The sequence below is a fragment of the Muntiacus reevesi genome, chromosome 1, assembly GCF_963930625.1.
Source record: "Muntiacus reevesi chromosome 1, mMunRee1.1, whole genome shotgun sequence".
NCBI lineage: Eukaryota > Metazoa > Chordata > Mammalia > Artiodactyla > Cervidae > Muntiacus > Muntiacus reevesi.
In genome coordinates, this window is record NC_089249.1 from 33,407,931 (window position 1) to 33,422,754 (window position 14,824).

Genomic DNA, 14,824 nt, shown 5'->3' on the forward strand with positions numbered 1-14,824 from the left:
AATGAGTGGGTGAAAATCCACCCAGTAATGCAAATGCAGAATTGGATATATCTGTTCACAGTTGAGATCCACTATCTCAGTAAACCCTATCACTCTGTGAGTCATCCTGTGTTAATTATTTACTCTGTCCCTGATGGCTCAGCTAGGAAAGAATTGGCCTGTAGTGCGGGAGACCTGGGTTCGATCCCTGGGTTGAGAAGGTCCCTGGAGAAGGGCATGGCAACCACTTCAGTATTCTTGCCTGGAGAATCCCCATGGACAGAGGAGCCTGGTGGGCTACAGTCCATGGGGTCACAAAGAGTCGGACGTGACTGGGTGACTAAGCGCACATCTGCATGAGGGTCATGATGAGGCTAGTCTTGTTTCTCTGTCTGCTTGGTCCCGCCCAGTGTATTGCTATTCAGCACAGGTCCTCCTGTGCATGGCATTTGGGTCAAGGCTACATAACTCAAAGTGAGGTAATTATTTGGCTCTGATTGTCAGATCCTTTGATTATCGTAGATCAGATGTTGCTGTCTGACTCAATTATCTGATTTTTCTGGTTTGGCATGTTGGAGTGATCAGATTGACTGGATAAATCCCAACTATCTGCTTTATATTGGCCTGTATGGATGGCTTCACGGGCCAAGTGAACACCCTACCCCGGACTTCTTCATTTTTGACATAGTGATAGTTTATTGTAAACTTTTGCAAATTGATTGGAAGATTTGGGGCGATGGTGGGGGGGAGCGGGGTACTTGGAGCAGTCTTTTATCAACGAGGAATCACCATCAGGCTGTCAGATGAAATTTGGTTATTCTCTGCAAACATAACACATAGACAGGAGGTCTCTGTAAGATAAGCCGAAGCCACAGAAAGTTGAATTTGGCACTTCCTCCAACCTTCCAATCAGTTATTTTGTTTATATGATCCAGCTTTCCATTGTTTCTGTTACCCAGGGAAAATAATTGAAAAATAAAGAGAGACTATTTTTGTGATGTAGAAAAGATTTATCAACATGGAACATGAGTTTCTGTGAGAAGTAGCTCCCGTGTTCACATGGATGAAGTTTCTTTTTAAAAAATATTTATTTATTTTTCTGCGTCAGGTTTTAATTGCAACATTTGGGCTTAGTTACTCTGCGGCATGCAGAATCTTAGTTCACTGCCTAGGGATTGAACCAGCATCCCCTGCACTCCCAGGCAGATTCTTAACCACCGGACCACCAAGGAAATTCCTGGATGAGGTTTTTATTAGAAGTATCCTTTGTAACAAAGGTTACACAGAACTTGGTCTGATTATGTTGATCACCAAGAATGAACTTAATTTGACCCAGCATCAGTATCTAAACTATATGTGTCATGTTGTTGTTTAATTGCTAAGTCATGTTCGACTCTTTGCAACCCCATGGACTGTAGCCCGCCAGGCTCCTCTATCCATGGGATTTCCCAGGTATGAATACTGGAGTGGGTTGCCATTTCCTTTTCTAGGGGATCTTCTCGTAGTTCCAGGGATCGAACTAGGAGTCTTCTGCATTACAGGCGGATTCTTTACCAATGAGTCACCAGGGAACATGTGTATATGTCCTGCTGCTGCTGCTGCTAAGTCGCTTAAGTCGTGTCCAACTCTGTGCGACCCCATAGACGGCAGCCCACCAGGCATGCCCGTCCCTGGGATTCTCCAGGCAAGAACACTGGAGTGGGTTGCCATTTCCTTCTCCGATGCATGAAAGTGACAAGTAAAAGTGAAGTTGCTCAGTCATGTCTGACTCAGATCCCCATAAATACTACACACCAAGAGCTTCTTTCATGCAATGACCATTCTTACAAATAATTTGTAACTTTGAGGTGTAAGATACCTTGCTTAACAAGGACATCTGCCGTTCCCAAGGACCCTCATCCTCTACTTCTTGCCACCTCATTGTCCTTCTTTGATTTCCAGAAACTGAGTGAAAAGAACATTTTTAAGGTATATATTTGCCTGTTACAAACCCATAGTTTCCTGTCTTTTCATGAGTCTCTTCTAGTTCCTTCTACCCAACTCCGCCCATGCCTTGTGGAAAAGTAAATACATGCAGTAAAATCTAGGTCAAGTGTATTGCATTTCTGTACAACTTCTTCTGGGTTATGTAGGGCCCTTGAGACATCGGCCATGCCTTGTTTTCACGGCTACTATCCTTACGTAGAAATTTATGAAATGATCTTTAGTAGGACTTTGTCTCGGAAACATTCCTTTCTGTAGCAGAGGTTGAAAAAGGAAGGAACTGCTGCTCCATGTCATCTCTCAGGAAGGGTGCAGGAGAGCAGTAGCAGCTGGCCTTTATTTGTAAGTAGTCCGTTTACTAGTCATTCCATCCCACCAGTTCGTCACCGTGTGGAGTAAATAATGTAGTAGGAAGTGTCACTGTTTTTTATTATTTCTCCTGTTGTGTGGCTAGCATCATATTTTTGTTTTCTGCAGGCATGAGACCAGATTTAAGCAACGAATGCTGGAACTGACAGACACTAACAACATTGCCTACTTATTCCTCTCAGCTGCCAACAGATGGCTGGAGGTCAGAACGGTACGTTCATTTCATGATTTCGAAATGGAAACCACACAGAGAAGAGGCCTGATGCAAAGAGGGAGACAGTTGTAAAAACTAGGCTTCCACTGAGATTCAGCACTCACTCCACATTTTCTGGACTTTAGCTCAGGTTTGTTTATGGTACGGATGAAATTTGTCATGATGTTTTTAGCTAATGTCAAGACAGATAGCCCCCAAAGCAAAAATTCATTTTGTGTTCATTAGTGGCCAGATGACATAAGTTAATGGAATAGCAAATATTTGTACAACTTCAGGTGTTTTTTTTTTTTCCCAAAATTTGACAAGTGAACAGATGTACTCACTTCTACTGAACTGGACCAGCCTGGAAGAGATGGCAGTTTTCTATTTTAAGCCAGTGGAGGGTCATGTTAGCCCAAATGTAAAAACTTGCAGTTATTCATCTGTTGCCTTCTTCTGTCCTGTATAAAAGAGGAGAATGGGTATAAGCTTCAGCATTGTACAGACTTGGTCTAGCAAGTTAACAAATTTATTTGGGTCCCAGTTTGCCATTTGTAAACTAGGAGTATGACCTCATGGGTGTGTTAGGTTTAAAAATAGTAATATAAGTCCTGTAGCTCACTTATTGGCAGGTACACTCAACAGATGTCTTTTGAATGGATGGATGCATGGATGGATGAATGAATGAATGGAAATGGTACCTGCCTTGGTAAGTGGTTAATAAGTCAACCACTCCTAATAAATGAAAGAGGAGATAGGTTAGACCCAAGTTTCAGAGGGAAGGAGATGTTGTTTGCAGAGCTGGCTGTGTAATCTGCAGTGTGAATAAGCAATTTTGGTAGAAATGATGAGTTGACTGTCATCTTTTCTTTAAAAATAATTATCTATCATTTTGTGAAAAGGAAAAGGAGGTTTATCTGCATTATTGTTAAGAACCTCACTTCCACTGATTAAGCATCCCTGCCATATGAAGGCTGTTTTTCAAAACTCAGTGAATCAGAGAGGGTACCTGGGAATGGGAATTTGATAAAGTGGAAAGGAAGGAGCCCAAATTAAAATCTGAGTTGTTGATGGATGGATAACATATTGATAGAGCATCTCGGGTCCCCTGTAAGCTGTAGTTGTCATAGTTTGTCACTAATAACAGAGATTCTCTACCACTATATTGCATTGTGTTGTGTTGTTGTGTAGAAATTATCCAGCAACATAACATAATTATATTTCACAAATTTTAAATAGATAAGAAATTTCTTCCAGATCACTGTGGGGTTGGGAGGGGGCAGGGCAGAGATTTTCCAATTACCTATAAGTAACAGAAAGGCAGGCGAAGTGTTTGGGATTTATAGCAGAAACAAAATGCTATTCCTAGATCTTACCCAGACCCTAAATCCTTGCTTTAAGCTTCCGTGTGTTTGCTCAAATCTGTTTACTCCGAGGAAAAGAAATCATATCTGAATAACAAAACTGGTGATGAAACAGCTTAATCAGAGAATGTCCTAAAATCACAGGGGATGAAATGTCAGTAGTTTCCTTTGATTTGATTTTCCTGATGTTGAAGATCGAGTGTGTTTTTTAGGGGCGAGTGTGTTTGCTTTGGACTTGAGGTGAGTGTCTGACTTGACTCCTGCTTCTCCTCTTTAGCACTTCCTACTGTCAGGTTAATGGACAAACGTTTAACAAGAATCTTCAAGCAAACCATATGTTCTGCTCTTGTAGCCAGAAGACAAGATATTAGAGCGGTCAGACTTCCAAGAAAGGGAAGTTCAGGAAAAATTAGAGAGAAATAGCAGCCAGATTCAGGGTGGGTTAGTTTAGCCTGACTCATACCCCGCTACTTAACTCCCCCATTAAAGGCAGCTGGACCTACTTGAATATAAATGAATTCTAGTTCCACTTGTAGAAATCTAAGAAAAAAAAAAAAGAAATATGATATTTGAAAAAGGAAGGGCAGAATCTGCCATTCTTTCTTTTACCTTATAACACATCTGTTTTTGTGTCTTTTTTTCTTTTCTGTGTATTATAATCTTTCCACAACTTGCTGTTTGGTCTCATTACCAGATCTGTCCCTTAAAAACCAACACAAAAAAAGTTATAGAGTCCTTTGCTCTATTTCTGATGAATAAATAGAAAATTTGGTAAGAAACTTGTTGATTTATTGCAACATTCCAGGCATATCGGCTGATAGAATTCAAGGTTGAGAGTCTTTTGTGGGTGATTTTGTCTCTTTCATCTCTCATATTTGTTTATCAATAAGTTTATGTGGGTATAAAGAACCTGCCCGCCAATGCAGGAGACATAAGAGACCCTGGTATCATCTGTGGGTTGGGAAGATCCCCTGGAGAAGGGCACGGCATCCCACTCCAGTGTTCTTGCCTGGAGAATCCCATGGACAGAGGAGCCTGGTGGGATACCGTCCATGGGTTGCAAAGAATTGGACATGACTGAGGCAACTTAGCACATACATATATACACAAACACACACACATACACATACACAAACACTCACATACACACATACCCTTCTAGACAATCGCAGAAATCCAACTTGAAACCAGTCAGATTTATTCTCTTATTCTGTACACTGAAAGTACAGAGTTTTCATTAGAACCAGAATATTTAGAATATTAGAATGTTTGTTTGAATATAAATGCTATAATCCAAGAACATATGTTCCACAATAGGAGTGTTGAATAAATAGAACAGATAACTCTAATTAGGAAATAACCTTTCTCCCAATTGTACACATGTAAATGACCTCATTACTATTGTGCATTACTGGAGACACAATTTCAGTTTGAAATAAATGGATCTTATTTCAGAAATATGAGAAATATAAACGTTCAGATATAAGACCTTGGAGACCGGGGTGTGAACTGCTCTTTGAACCCCACAGCTGGATACTTTCTGCGTTTTAAGTCATTTACAACAAGATAAGTAATGAAAACCTCTATTTGGCCCACTGATGCTGCATTGATCTTATCTACAGTATCAACACAGCTGCCTCCATTCCCTATTCTTTGATATGTTAACCAGCAGATTAACAAAAATATCTCCTTATCGCAAATATTCTGGGAGCTCCCATAGCAGAAGCACAGCCAGTTGGTACCAGGACGGGAGCAACCTTGGGAAGAGCTCAGAAAAGGCCAGCAGGTCTCCTGATGCGGATCTGAGGAGCTCACCAACTCAGCATATTCAAAAGCAGAGACATCAGTTTGCTGACAAAAGTCCATCTAGTCAAAGCTATGGTTTTTCCAGTAGTCATGTTTAGATATGGGAGTTCCTGACCATAAGGAAGGCTGAGCACTAAAGAATTGTGGTGCTTTTGAACTGTGCTGCTGATTCTTGAGATTCTTGAGAGTCCCTTGGACAGCAAGGAGATCAAGTCAGTCAATCCTAAAGGAAATAACTCCTGAATATTCACTGGAAGAACTGATGCGGAAGCTGAAGTTCCAATACTTTGGCCACCTGATGCAAAGAGTTAGCTCTTTGGAAAAGACCCTGATGCTGGGAAAGATTGAGGACAGGAGGAGAAGGGAGCCACAGAAGCTGAGATGGTTGGATGGCATCACACTCAATGGCCATGAGTTTGAGCAACCTCTGAGAGATAGTGAGGAACAGGGAAGCCTGCCGTGCTACAGTTCATGGGATCACAAAGAGTGAAACTGATGACTGAACAACAAAATGAGCTCCATGGAGACAAAGAGGAGAAAGCTTATCATCGTTTCCCGTGACTGTTTTTCCTTTTTTCTTCATTCTCAATTTTAGTTTTCTGGAGCAATGCCACTGGATTCTGTGGACAGACGATCTCCAAGAGAAGTAAGGGATAAATTTTTGAATTCGGGAAGATCCCCAAGCCCCATCCAATTTTTATTATCTTTTTTTTTTTTTTTTTTTTCAAATACATGGCTTTCATTTCTTTTTCTGGTCATGCTAGATAAGTGTTAAGGCAATTACAGAGGCTTCCCTGGTGGCTCAGTGGGTAAAGAATCTGCCTGCAATGCAGGAGACCTAGGTTCGATCCCTAGGTCAGGAAGATCCCCTGAAGGAGGGCATGGCAACCCACTCCAGTATTCTTGAGAATCCCCATAGACAGAGGAGCCTGGTGGGCTACAGCCCATAGGGTCTCTAGGAATCAGACAAGACTGAGTGACTAACACACATAAGACAATTACAAAGTATTCCCTTTTTCTGGCTGAAGAGTGTTAGCCATACAAGATATAGCCTGCCCACCATGTTCATTTCATGCTTATTCTGAACTGGGGGGAAAAAATTAAGGTCACAGCACACAGCACTCAGAAAAGGACAAGAACCTAAAAGAATAATTTGGCTGGTAGAAAAGTAGCCGGACTGTGACCACCCAGGTTCCTTTGGCAGGGGAGGGGAGTGTTTCTCCTCTGGGTGCCAAGTGAAGTGGACCACAGTCATGTGCAATGTATCACTGCAGCCTAACCTTTGAAGCTGCTTACGTTCTTCTGTTCAGCAAGCATTTGCTGTTCATCCCTCTGCACTAAACAGTTCCAGTTCTTTGGCATTGGTGTTTCCATTTGCAAAAAATTGTGTAACTCTATCTAAAGGGTGTCTTTCCAAGGCTTTGTCTTGCTGTGTGGTGAAAGGATAAAAGAAAAATCACATCAAGAAGCCAAAAAAAAAAAAAAAGTCTTTAGAATCAACAGGCTAAAGTGAAAATAATCTTCAGGGTGAACTTGTATGAGAGTCTATTTTGTGAAACAGTACAGAGCTGTTTTGGATGTTTACAACTCCATTATAGACAGGTGTGCGTTGATCTTGTCATGTGAAGACCCAGACACTCGGTGGAACCATAAACATTGACTTTTTGTTTTTAGACATGGATTTCTGAAGACTATGAAAAAAGAAAGAGATGGTATTCTTATAACTACTTATGAGGTTGTTTTATGGAAAATTAGTATTTTCACCATAATCCCACATAGAGATAGAGGTCATTGAATCACTAGAAATCTGACCAGAGGCCTCTCTTTTGACCTGGGGATCAAAGGCTTCCCTTCTGGAGGGAAGTGTTGAGTTCCCAAACTCAATGGAAGTTATAATTTATCACTAATACAAATGTCCTGTGGTTGGGTCCTCTTTAAGAATGGAAATTCACATGTGTGTAGCTTCTGTTTCCTAAGCAGAATCTCTTTCCATTGTATCATTTTGACTGAAAGTGTTTTCTTCAATGAATTGATTGGATAGGATCATAGAAAGCCTTAATGGGAGGACATGTGCTGCTTGCGCGTGAGCTAATTCAGATGATCTGCTTGTCCCTTCTTACTGCTTTTAAGCCATTTTGTTGTTCACATGAATTTTTGCAGTGGAAAGGAAAGGCGGTGTGGAAAGGTAGAATCACTGTATAATTTATTAAACTAGTTAAGTTTAATGGTAAAGGAAGTGGAAATGGGGAAACTAACATAAACTCTTAAGTTACCTGTCAATTTCACATGCCTGTTACTCTTACAGTACTATTGGAAGGGAAGTGATTGGAATTTAGTTATTTTGCTATGAGATTTCTTGATAAACATGCACAAAGGGGCTTCCTCTCTTATTCAGATCAGGTAAAATTCTGATCAAATGCCTCCCAAAAATCTCCAATTTCTTAGAAAAAAACATTATTGAGCAGGGGTGGTAATCCAGGAATGAGCTGGAAAGTGTCTCACTGATATAACTGAAAGACAACACAAGTAGCACTTTTTAAAAAAAGAAAGAAAATGATAAAAAATATTTTTTATAAAAAATAAAATAACTTTGTTTTAGATACTAAACTGCAGACCTGTGCCTGTGCTCTAGGTTGCTTCAGTCGTGTCTGAGTCTTCATGACCCTGTGGACCGTAGCCCACCTTTGTTCAAGGGATTCTCCAGGCAAGAATACTGGAGTGGGTTGCCATGCCTCGTCCCAGGGGATCTTCCTGACCTATGACTTGAACCTGAGTCTCTAATGTCTCCTGCATTGGCAGGCAGGTTCTTTACCACTAGTGCCACAAACCGCAGACATACTGGTTTTTAAACTCTTGCATCTATTTGAATTTACTAGATTATGGAATTTGGCAATGGATTCATCCCCTGAAAAATCTGCTCTGACTTCAAAAAGCTATGTGGTTTAACACTTCACCCTAACATTTCAGGGAGTGCTGATTCCTTAAATGGGTTGAATGTAGGGGTGAATTGGTGGGTTGAGGAGGAAGAGTAGCTTAAGTGGTCTGCCCACCCCTTTGATGGTACTGTGTGCAGGGATCATACGCAGTACCATGCTTCTGTTCCTGGCACCTTAGAAATGGCAGTTGATTTACAGCCTTTTTGTATCTTGTTGTAAGTAATGACCCCAGCGGCGCATGCGTGCCATTATTTTTAGTCCCTTTCAATTTCTTTGTACTCTCTTGCTGGAGGATTCGTTTGTTCAGGTTCAGGCACTGCAGTAAAGGGTCCCAGGTCCCAGTTTATCTGACCAAAGACAGGCAGACCAGCATGATTAGAGCACGGTGAAGGAGTAGGAAAGGAATCTCAGATAAGGTCAGAGGAGGCAAGGTCTAGAACCCAGACTTTGCATCATCTGCGGCTTTGTAATTCATCAGAGTCTGAATTCATTATAAGTTCAATAGGAAGGCATTGATAATCCTAAACAGGGAAGTTATATATACCTTTAAAAGACCACTGAATGAATGGAAAGATGGATGAATGAATGAGGCCCTTCTGAGGTCATCTAGGAGGAAGTAAAGAATAGAAACTAATAAAAACATACATTGTTTCAAACCCTTAAAGCAGGGGTCCCCAACCTTTCTGACACCAGGGACCAGTTTCATGGAAAGCAATTTTTCCATGAACCAGGGAATGGCGGGTGGTTTAGGGGTAATTCAAGTGCATTACATTTACTGTGCACTCTATTATTATTACATCAGCTCCACCTCAGATTATCAGGCCTAAAATACTAGAGATTGGGGGCCCCTGCCTTAAGTTGTATGTTGCCCACAGAAATTTCTTAGACACTGACTGGAATATTTCTTTGTATCATGCATGTGGGAGTATCTTGCTGGAAGTATCTCCTAGTGCTAACTTACTTTCTGAGATTTATCACATAAACTCTTTATGAGTCTCTTTATAAAAGCTAATATTGGGAATAACGAATTTATAACATAGCGTTAAAAGTATTAACTTTAATGAGAGCGTGGGAAGGAAAAATTCATATTGTTGTAAATATTTTAGAAGTATTTAGGGGAACACATTGATGTTTATAAAATATAAAAAAGCAGCCCCGGCTGGTTAGATTCTACATTCATATAGTTGTTGCTTCAAATAAAGGGGGGGTCTGATTGGGAAGTGACAAGCTGTTAATAAATGAATACACTGGATACAACGGAAGGAGCTATCAACGGAGTATTTACTAACTCTATGGAATTTACTGTCTCGAGGGATTAAATCTCATGATTTCTTTCTTTATTCTTTGTAAAGACCATGGGAATCATGACAGAATTAAATTTTAGTGCCTGTTTTAACCTTTGATGTTTTATGATGCACATAAGCTTTTAAGCTTTCTTCAAACATTTGAAAATCATCCAGGGAGAGAAAGGACATCCTGTTACATGGAGGTGGGAAAATCTGATTTTTTTTTTCCTTTCAAAATCCCTGTAAATTAGGTACTATTTCTATTTCCCAAAGAAGAAACTGAGTTTCAAAGAAGAAACTGACTCATCTAAGCATATTAGCTGGTAATTGACAAAGGCATCATTTGAACCCAGACCTGTGGTTCCAAGGCTGGGATCATTGATTGCTCCCCAACAAGTTGATCTTTGGTGCTAATTTAAAAGTTGCAGAGGGACTTCCCTGGCTCTCCAGTGGTTAAGACATCACCTTCCAGTGCAGGAGGTGTGGGTTTGATCCCTGTTCAGGGAACTAAGATCCCATGTGACTCATAGTTAAAAAACCAAAACAAAAAAGGCAAGCGGTATTGTAGAAAGTTTGATAAAGCATTTTAAAATGGTCCACATAAAAAAAGAAATCTTTAAAGAAAATAGAAATAAATAATTAAAAGAAAATAGATGCTGGGATGCACATGTGTGAACTGATTTGAGAAACCATTCTTGATTTCAGCATGTTAAACACTCTCTTACTGTCATTAAAGTCTTCTCACCTAATTACTAGTTATTTTTTTAAGGTATCAGAGGTGTATCTTGCTAGAGAAGATCATTACCAGTAAGATGAGACTTAAGATAATTCTAGAAAGTGTTCATGCCTGAAATTTGACCTGCTTCTGGCATGTGTGACACATCAGCTTGACAAATTTTAATGATTCTATTGACTATGGGAAATTCCATTAACATTTTGTTAACATTTATATTATCTTTAAGAAATAAATAAGAAGTAAACACCTAAAGTTTATATAATGTTTTATAATTTAAAAATTCTGCTGAATGTTTTATGCCTGGCATTTTTTATTCAATGTAAAATGATGACCATTTCTCATTATTAAAATGTTTAAAACATTATTTTTAATCACAACAAAATATACAATGCCATCACATGTCTGTATGATGATTTATTTATTGATTCTGTGCTTCGCTAGTATAGGTATTCTAGGGCTTCCCTGGTAGCTCAGCTGGTAAAGAATCCGCCTGCAATGCAGGAGACCTGGGTTTGATCCCTGGGTTGGGAAGATCTCCTGGAGAAGGGAAAGTCTACCCACTCTGTTATTCTGGCCTAAGGAATTCCATGGGCTGTATTGTTCATGGGATCGAAAAGAGTCGGACACAACTGAGCAACTTTCACATAGTGTGAAAATTTTCTTTTTTTTTTTTTCAATTTTTTCCAATAGTAACAGCACTGAAATAAATCTCCTAATATACAAATCTTAAAAAAAATGAAATTTCTTTTTCAAAGGATAAGGCGTAACAATGCCTAAGAATGTTAGGAAATGGAGACGGAAGAGGGTGTAGAAAATAGACAGGTGCCCCCCATTTCTCCTTTGAGTTTAAGGTTGACCTTAATTAATTTTTAAATTATCTGGAAAGAGTTTATCATTGAGTCATAATCAATTCAGATATTCTAAGACATGTTCATATTTCTAATGTAGGGAGAAAAATTACACTTATTCCTATTTCTATGCACTCTGTAGATTTAATGTCCCAGACTCTGAGTCCATACTATCAACAAAAAATTCAGATATTGATACAAATCCCAATAAGCTAACTAGATATAAATTTCTGCAAAGGCCTTGAATTAGCATTCAGTTTAGTTCAGTTCAGTCACTCAGTCATGTCCAACTCTTTGCGACCCCATGAACCGCAGCACGCCAGGCCTCCCTGTCCATCACCAACTCCCAGAGTCCACCAAACCCGTGCCCATCGGGTCAGTGATGCCATCCAACCATCTCATCCTCTGTTGTCCCCTTCTCCTCCTGCCTCCAATCCCTCCCAGCATCAGGGTCTTTTCCATTGAGTCAACTCTTTGCATGAGGTGGCCAAAGTATTAGAGCTTCAGCTTCAGCATCAGTTCTTCCAATGAACACTCAGGACTGATCTCCTTTAGGACGGACTGATTGAATCTCCTTGAAGTCCAAGGGACTCTCAAGAGTCTTCTCTAACACCACAGTTCCAAAGCATCAATTCTTCAGCGCTCAGCTTTCTTCACAGTCCAACTCTCACATCCATACATGACCACTGGAAAAACCATAGCCTTGACCAGACGGACCTTTGTTGGCAAAGTAATGTCTCTGCTTTTTAATATGCTGTCTAGGTTGGTCATAACTTTCCTTCCAAGGAGTAAGCCTCTTTTAATTTCACGGCTGCAATCACCATCTGCAGTGATTTTGGAGTGATTTTGAATTAGCATACAAGAGAGCTAATCCCAACCCTGGTATAAGTGCACATGAAATTCAAGGTAGAAAGTTAAGTTAAAAATAATTGCTTATCTGGTAAAATGCAGTAGATAAGAAAAAAAGAAAGAAAGAAAAAAGAATCTTGCATCTGATCCTGGTCGTGCCAAAAATTGCAGCTTAATTTCTGACCAGGTATTTACCATCTCTGAAAGCATTGTCTGCTTTCAGATATAGTCAGAGCCTTGCATCACTTCCTTTCCAGTTCTAAGATTGTGAGTTATTATTCTTCCCTACCTTCTGTAACCTTGTTCTGAAACCTTTTAGGACACGCAGTGAGTAACGTCTGTTCTGTTAGTGATCATCCGGGTTGAATGAGATCCTTGATTTTAAGAACTTAGTGGAAATCTTTTAACATTTTTTCTCTTTTTTAGGATTATCTGGGAGCTTGCATTGTCCTCACTGCATCTATTGCATCCATTAGTGGGTCTTCCAATTCTGGATTGGTGGGCTTAGGTCTTCTGTATGCACTTACGGTAAGTATGGATGAAAACCTCTCTCTTTGTACCGCACTTGAGGTCCTTTCTGTAGTCATCATCAACTCTTATTCATGGATGTTAGAGGACTAGTTAGAAATTCATAGCAAGATGATAGCTTGCAAATAATAGTAGATTTGGGCCTAAATCTGGCATTTTAGGATGGGCATGGATTCATTTCTGACATTTTGAACCAATTTTTAGAAACTCCTGAAACACTGTGGTCAGAGTTCTCCCAAGGTTGTTTGGGATTCTTGTCCTGAGTTGCTCACCACCCATGTAGGAACACTAACTCCCGTGTGGGCCTGCCTGATAGCTCAGTTGGTAAAGAATCTGCCTGTAATGCAGGAGACTCCGGTTCGATTCCTGGGTCAGGGAGATCTGCTAAAGAAAGGATAAGCTACCCACTCCAGCATTCTTGGGCTTCCCTTGTGGCTCAGCTGGTAAAGAATCCGCCTGCAATGCAGGAGACATGGGTTCAATCCCTGGGTTGGGAAGAGCCCCTGGAGAAGGGAAAGGCTACTACCCACTCCAGTATTCTGACCTAGAGAACTCTATGGATTGTATAGTCCATGGGGTCGCAAAGAGTTGGACACGACTGACTTTCACTTCACTTTCACTTCAACTCCCATGTGAATATACATGAGGTAAGTGGAAGCATACAACTATCCACTGGGCAAGGAAGTCAGGACAGTCCACAAATCAATGACGTTAGAGGACCATTGAAGAAGGGCAGATACCTCCTTTGCCAACGTTGGCCCATGACATCCTCTCTGATCTCTGATACCGTGTAGCGTTTATGAACTGTACCCACGTGAACAGTCCCAGTCATCCTATCCCCTGATATCCAGTGTTCACAAAAATTGTTACTTTATTTGCTATGTGCTCATTGTTTTTGTCACCCGACACAGATAACCAATTATTTGAATTGGGTTGTGAGGAACTTGGCCGATGTGGAGGTCCAGATGGGCGCGGTGAAGAAAGTGAACAGTTTCCTGACTATGGAGTCTGAGAACTATGAAGGCACCATGGGTATTGTTCTGAATATTATGGTCTTTCACCTAAATAGTTACTTAAGAATATTAGTTGTGTGTCAGGTACATTGTCATTTTTGCTTTTGTTTTCCATTTCAATAGCCAGAGAAACCTCTCTCATCTTGACTTTGCCTGATAAGATCCAACTGCATCTGAAAAGATGTAATTATTTAGGCCTGAAAAAATCTTAGATACAACCAGAGTCCAAATAGATTTACCTAGTAATGTTTAGAGAGAAATTGTAAAGACACTTGCCTCCCAGGTGGAATAGTGGTAAAGAATCCGCCTGCCAATGCAGAAGCCTCTGGAGGCTTGGGTTCAATCCTTGGGTCGGGAAGATTCCCTTCAGAAGGAACTGGCAACCCACTCCAGTATTCTTGCCTGGAAAATCCCATGGACAGAGGAGCCTAACGAGTCCATGGGGTCACAAAGAGTCAATCACGACTAAGCACACATGCAATGGCATAAAGATATTTGAACTTTATTATATTAATTACCAACCTCAACTATGGACTGTTGTATTCTTTTTCTCAAGAGCTTATTAATTTAGATGCCAAGGAGTTTAGATCTTAAAATAACCAAGATTCTTAGCCTTACTAGAATAAAACTGGCAGGAAAGTCAATACTGAGGGCAGAATAATCTTCCTTAACTGCAAATCTCATGCTTAATATGCATTCTGTTGCCTAAATCCTTCAATACCTCTTCAGCTCTTCAAGGACATGCAACCATTCATTAGTCAATCCTTCCTCACCTATCTAGTCTCATCTTTCATCATCCACCTACATACCTTTCACTCTGGCCATATCAACATGCTATGCTTTCTTTTTATCTTCGTTCTTCTCTCTATCTCTACATATATATATATATATATATATATGAAACAAATTTCCCCACCTCTTATCCTTTAAGATT

The 14,824-nt window shown here is 40.2% G+C and overlaps 1 protein-coding gene across 4 annotated transcripts in view; it reads left to right on the forward strand.

Moving 5' to 3' along the window:
* Window positions 1-14,824, forward strand: part of ABCC9 (ATP binding cassette subfamily C member 9) — a 148,540-nt gene that overhangs the window by 110,422 nt on the left and 23,294 nt on the right. For all 4 annotated transcript variants that reach the window (XM_065940510.1, XM_065940526.1, XM_065940518.1 and 1 more), the window contains 3 exons: window positions 2,440-2,542; window positions 12,776-12,877; window positions 13,789-13,909. In XM_065940510.1, the coding sequence (XP_065796582.1) occupies window positions 2,440-2,542; window positions 12,776-12,877; window positions 13,789-13,909 (326 nt within the window). The remainder of the gene's footprint in view (window positions 1-2,439; window positions 2,543-12,775; window positions 12,878-13,788; window positions 13,910-14,824) is intronic.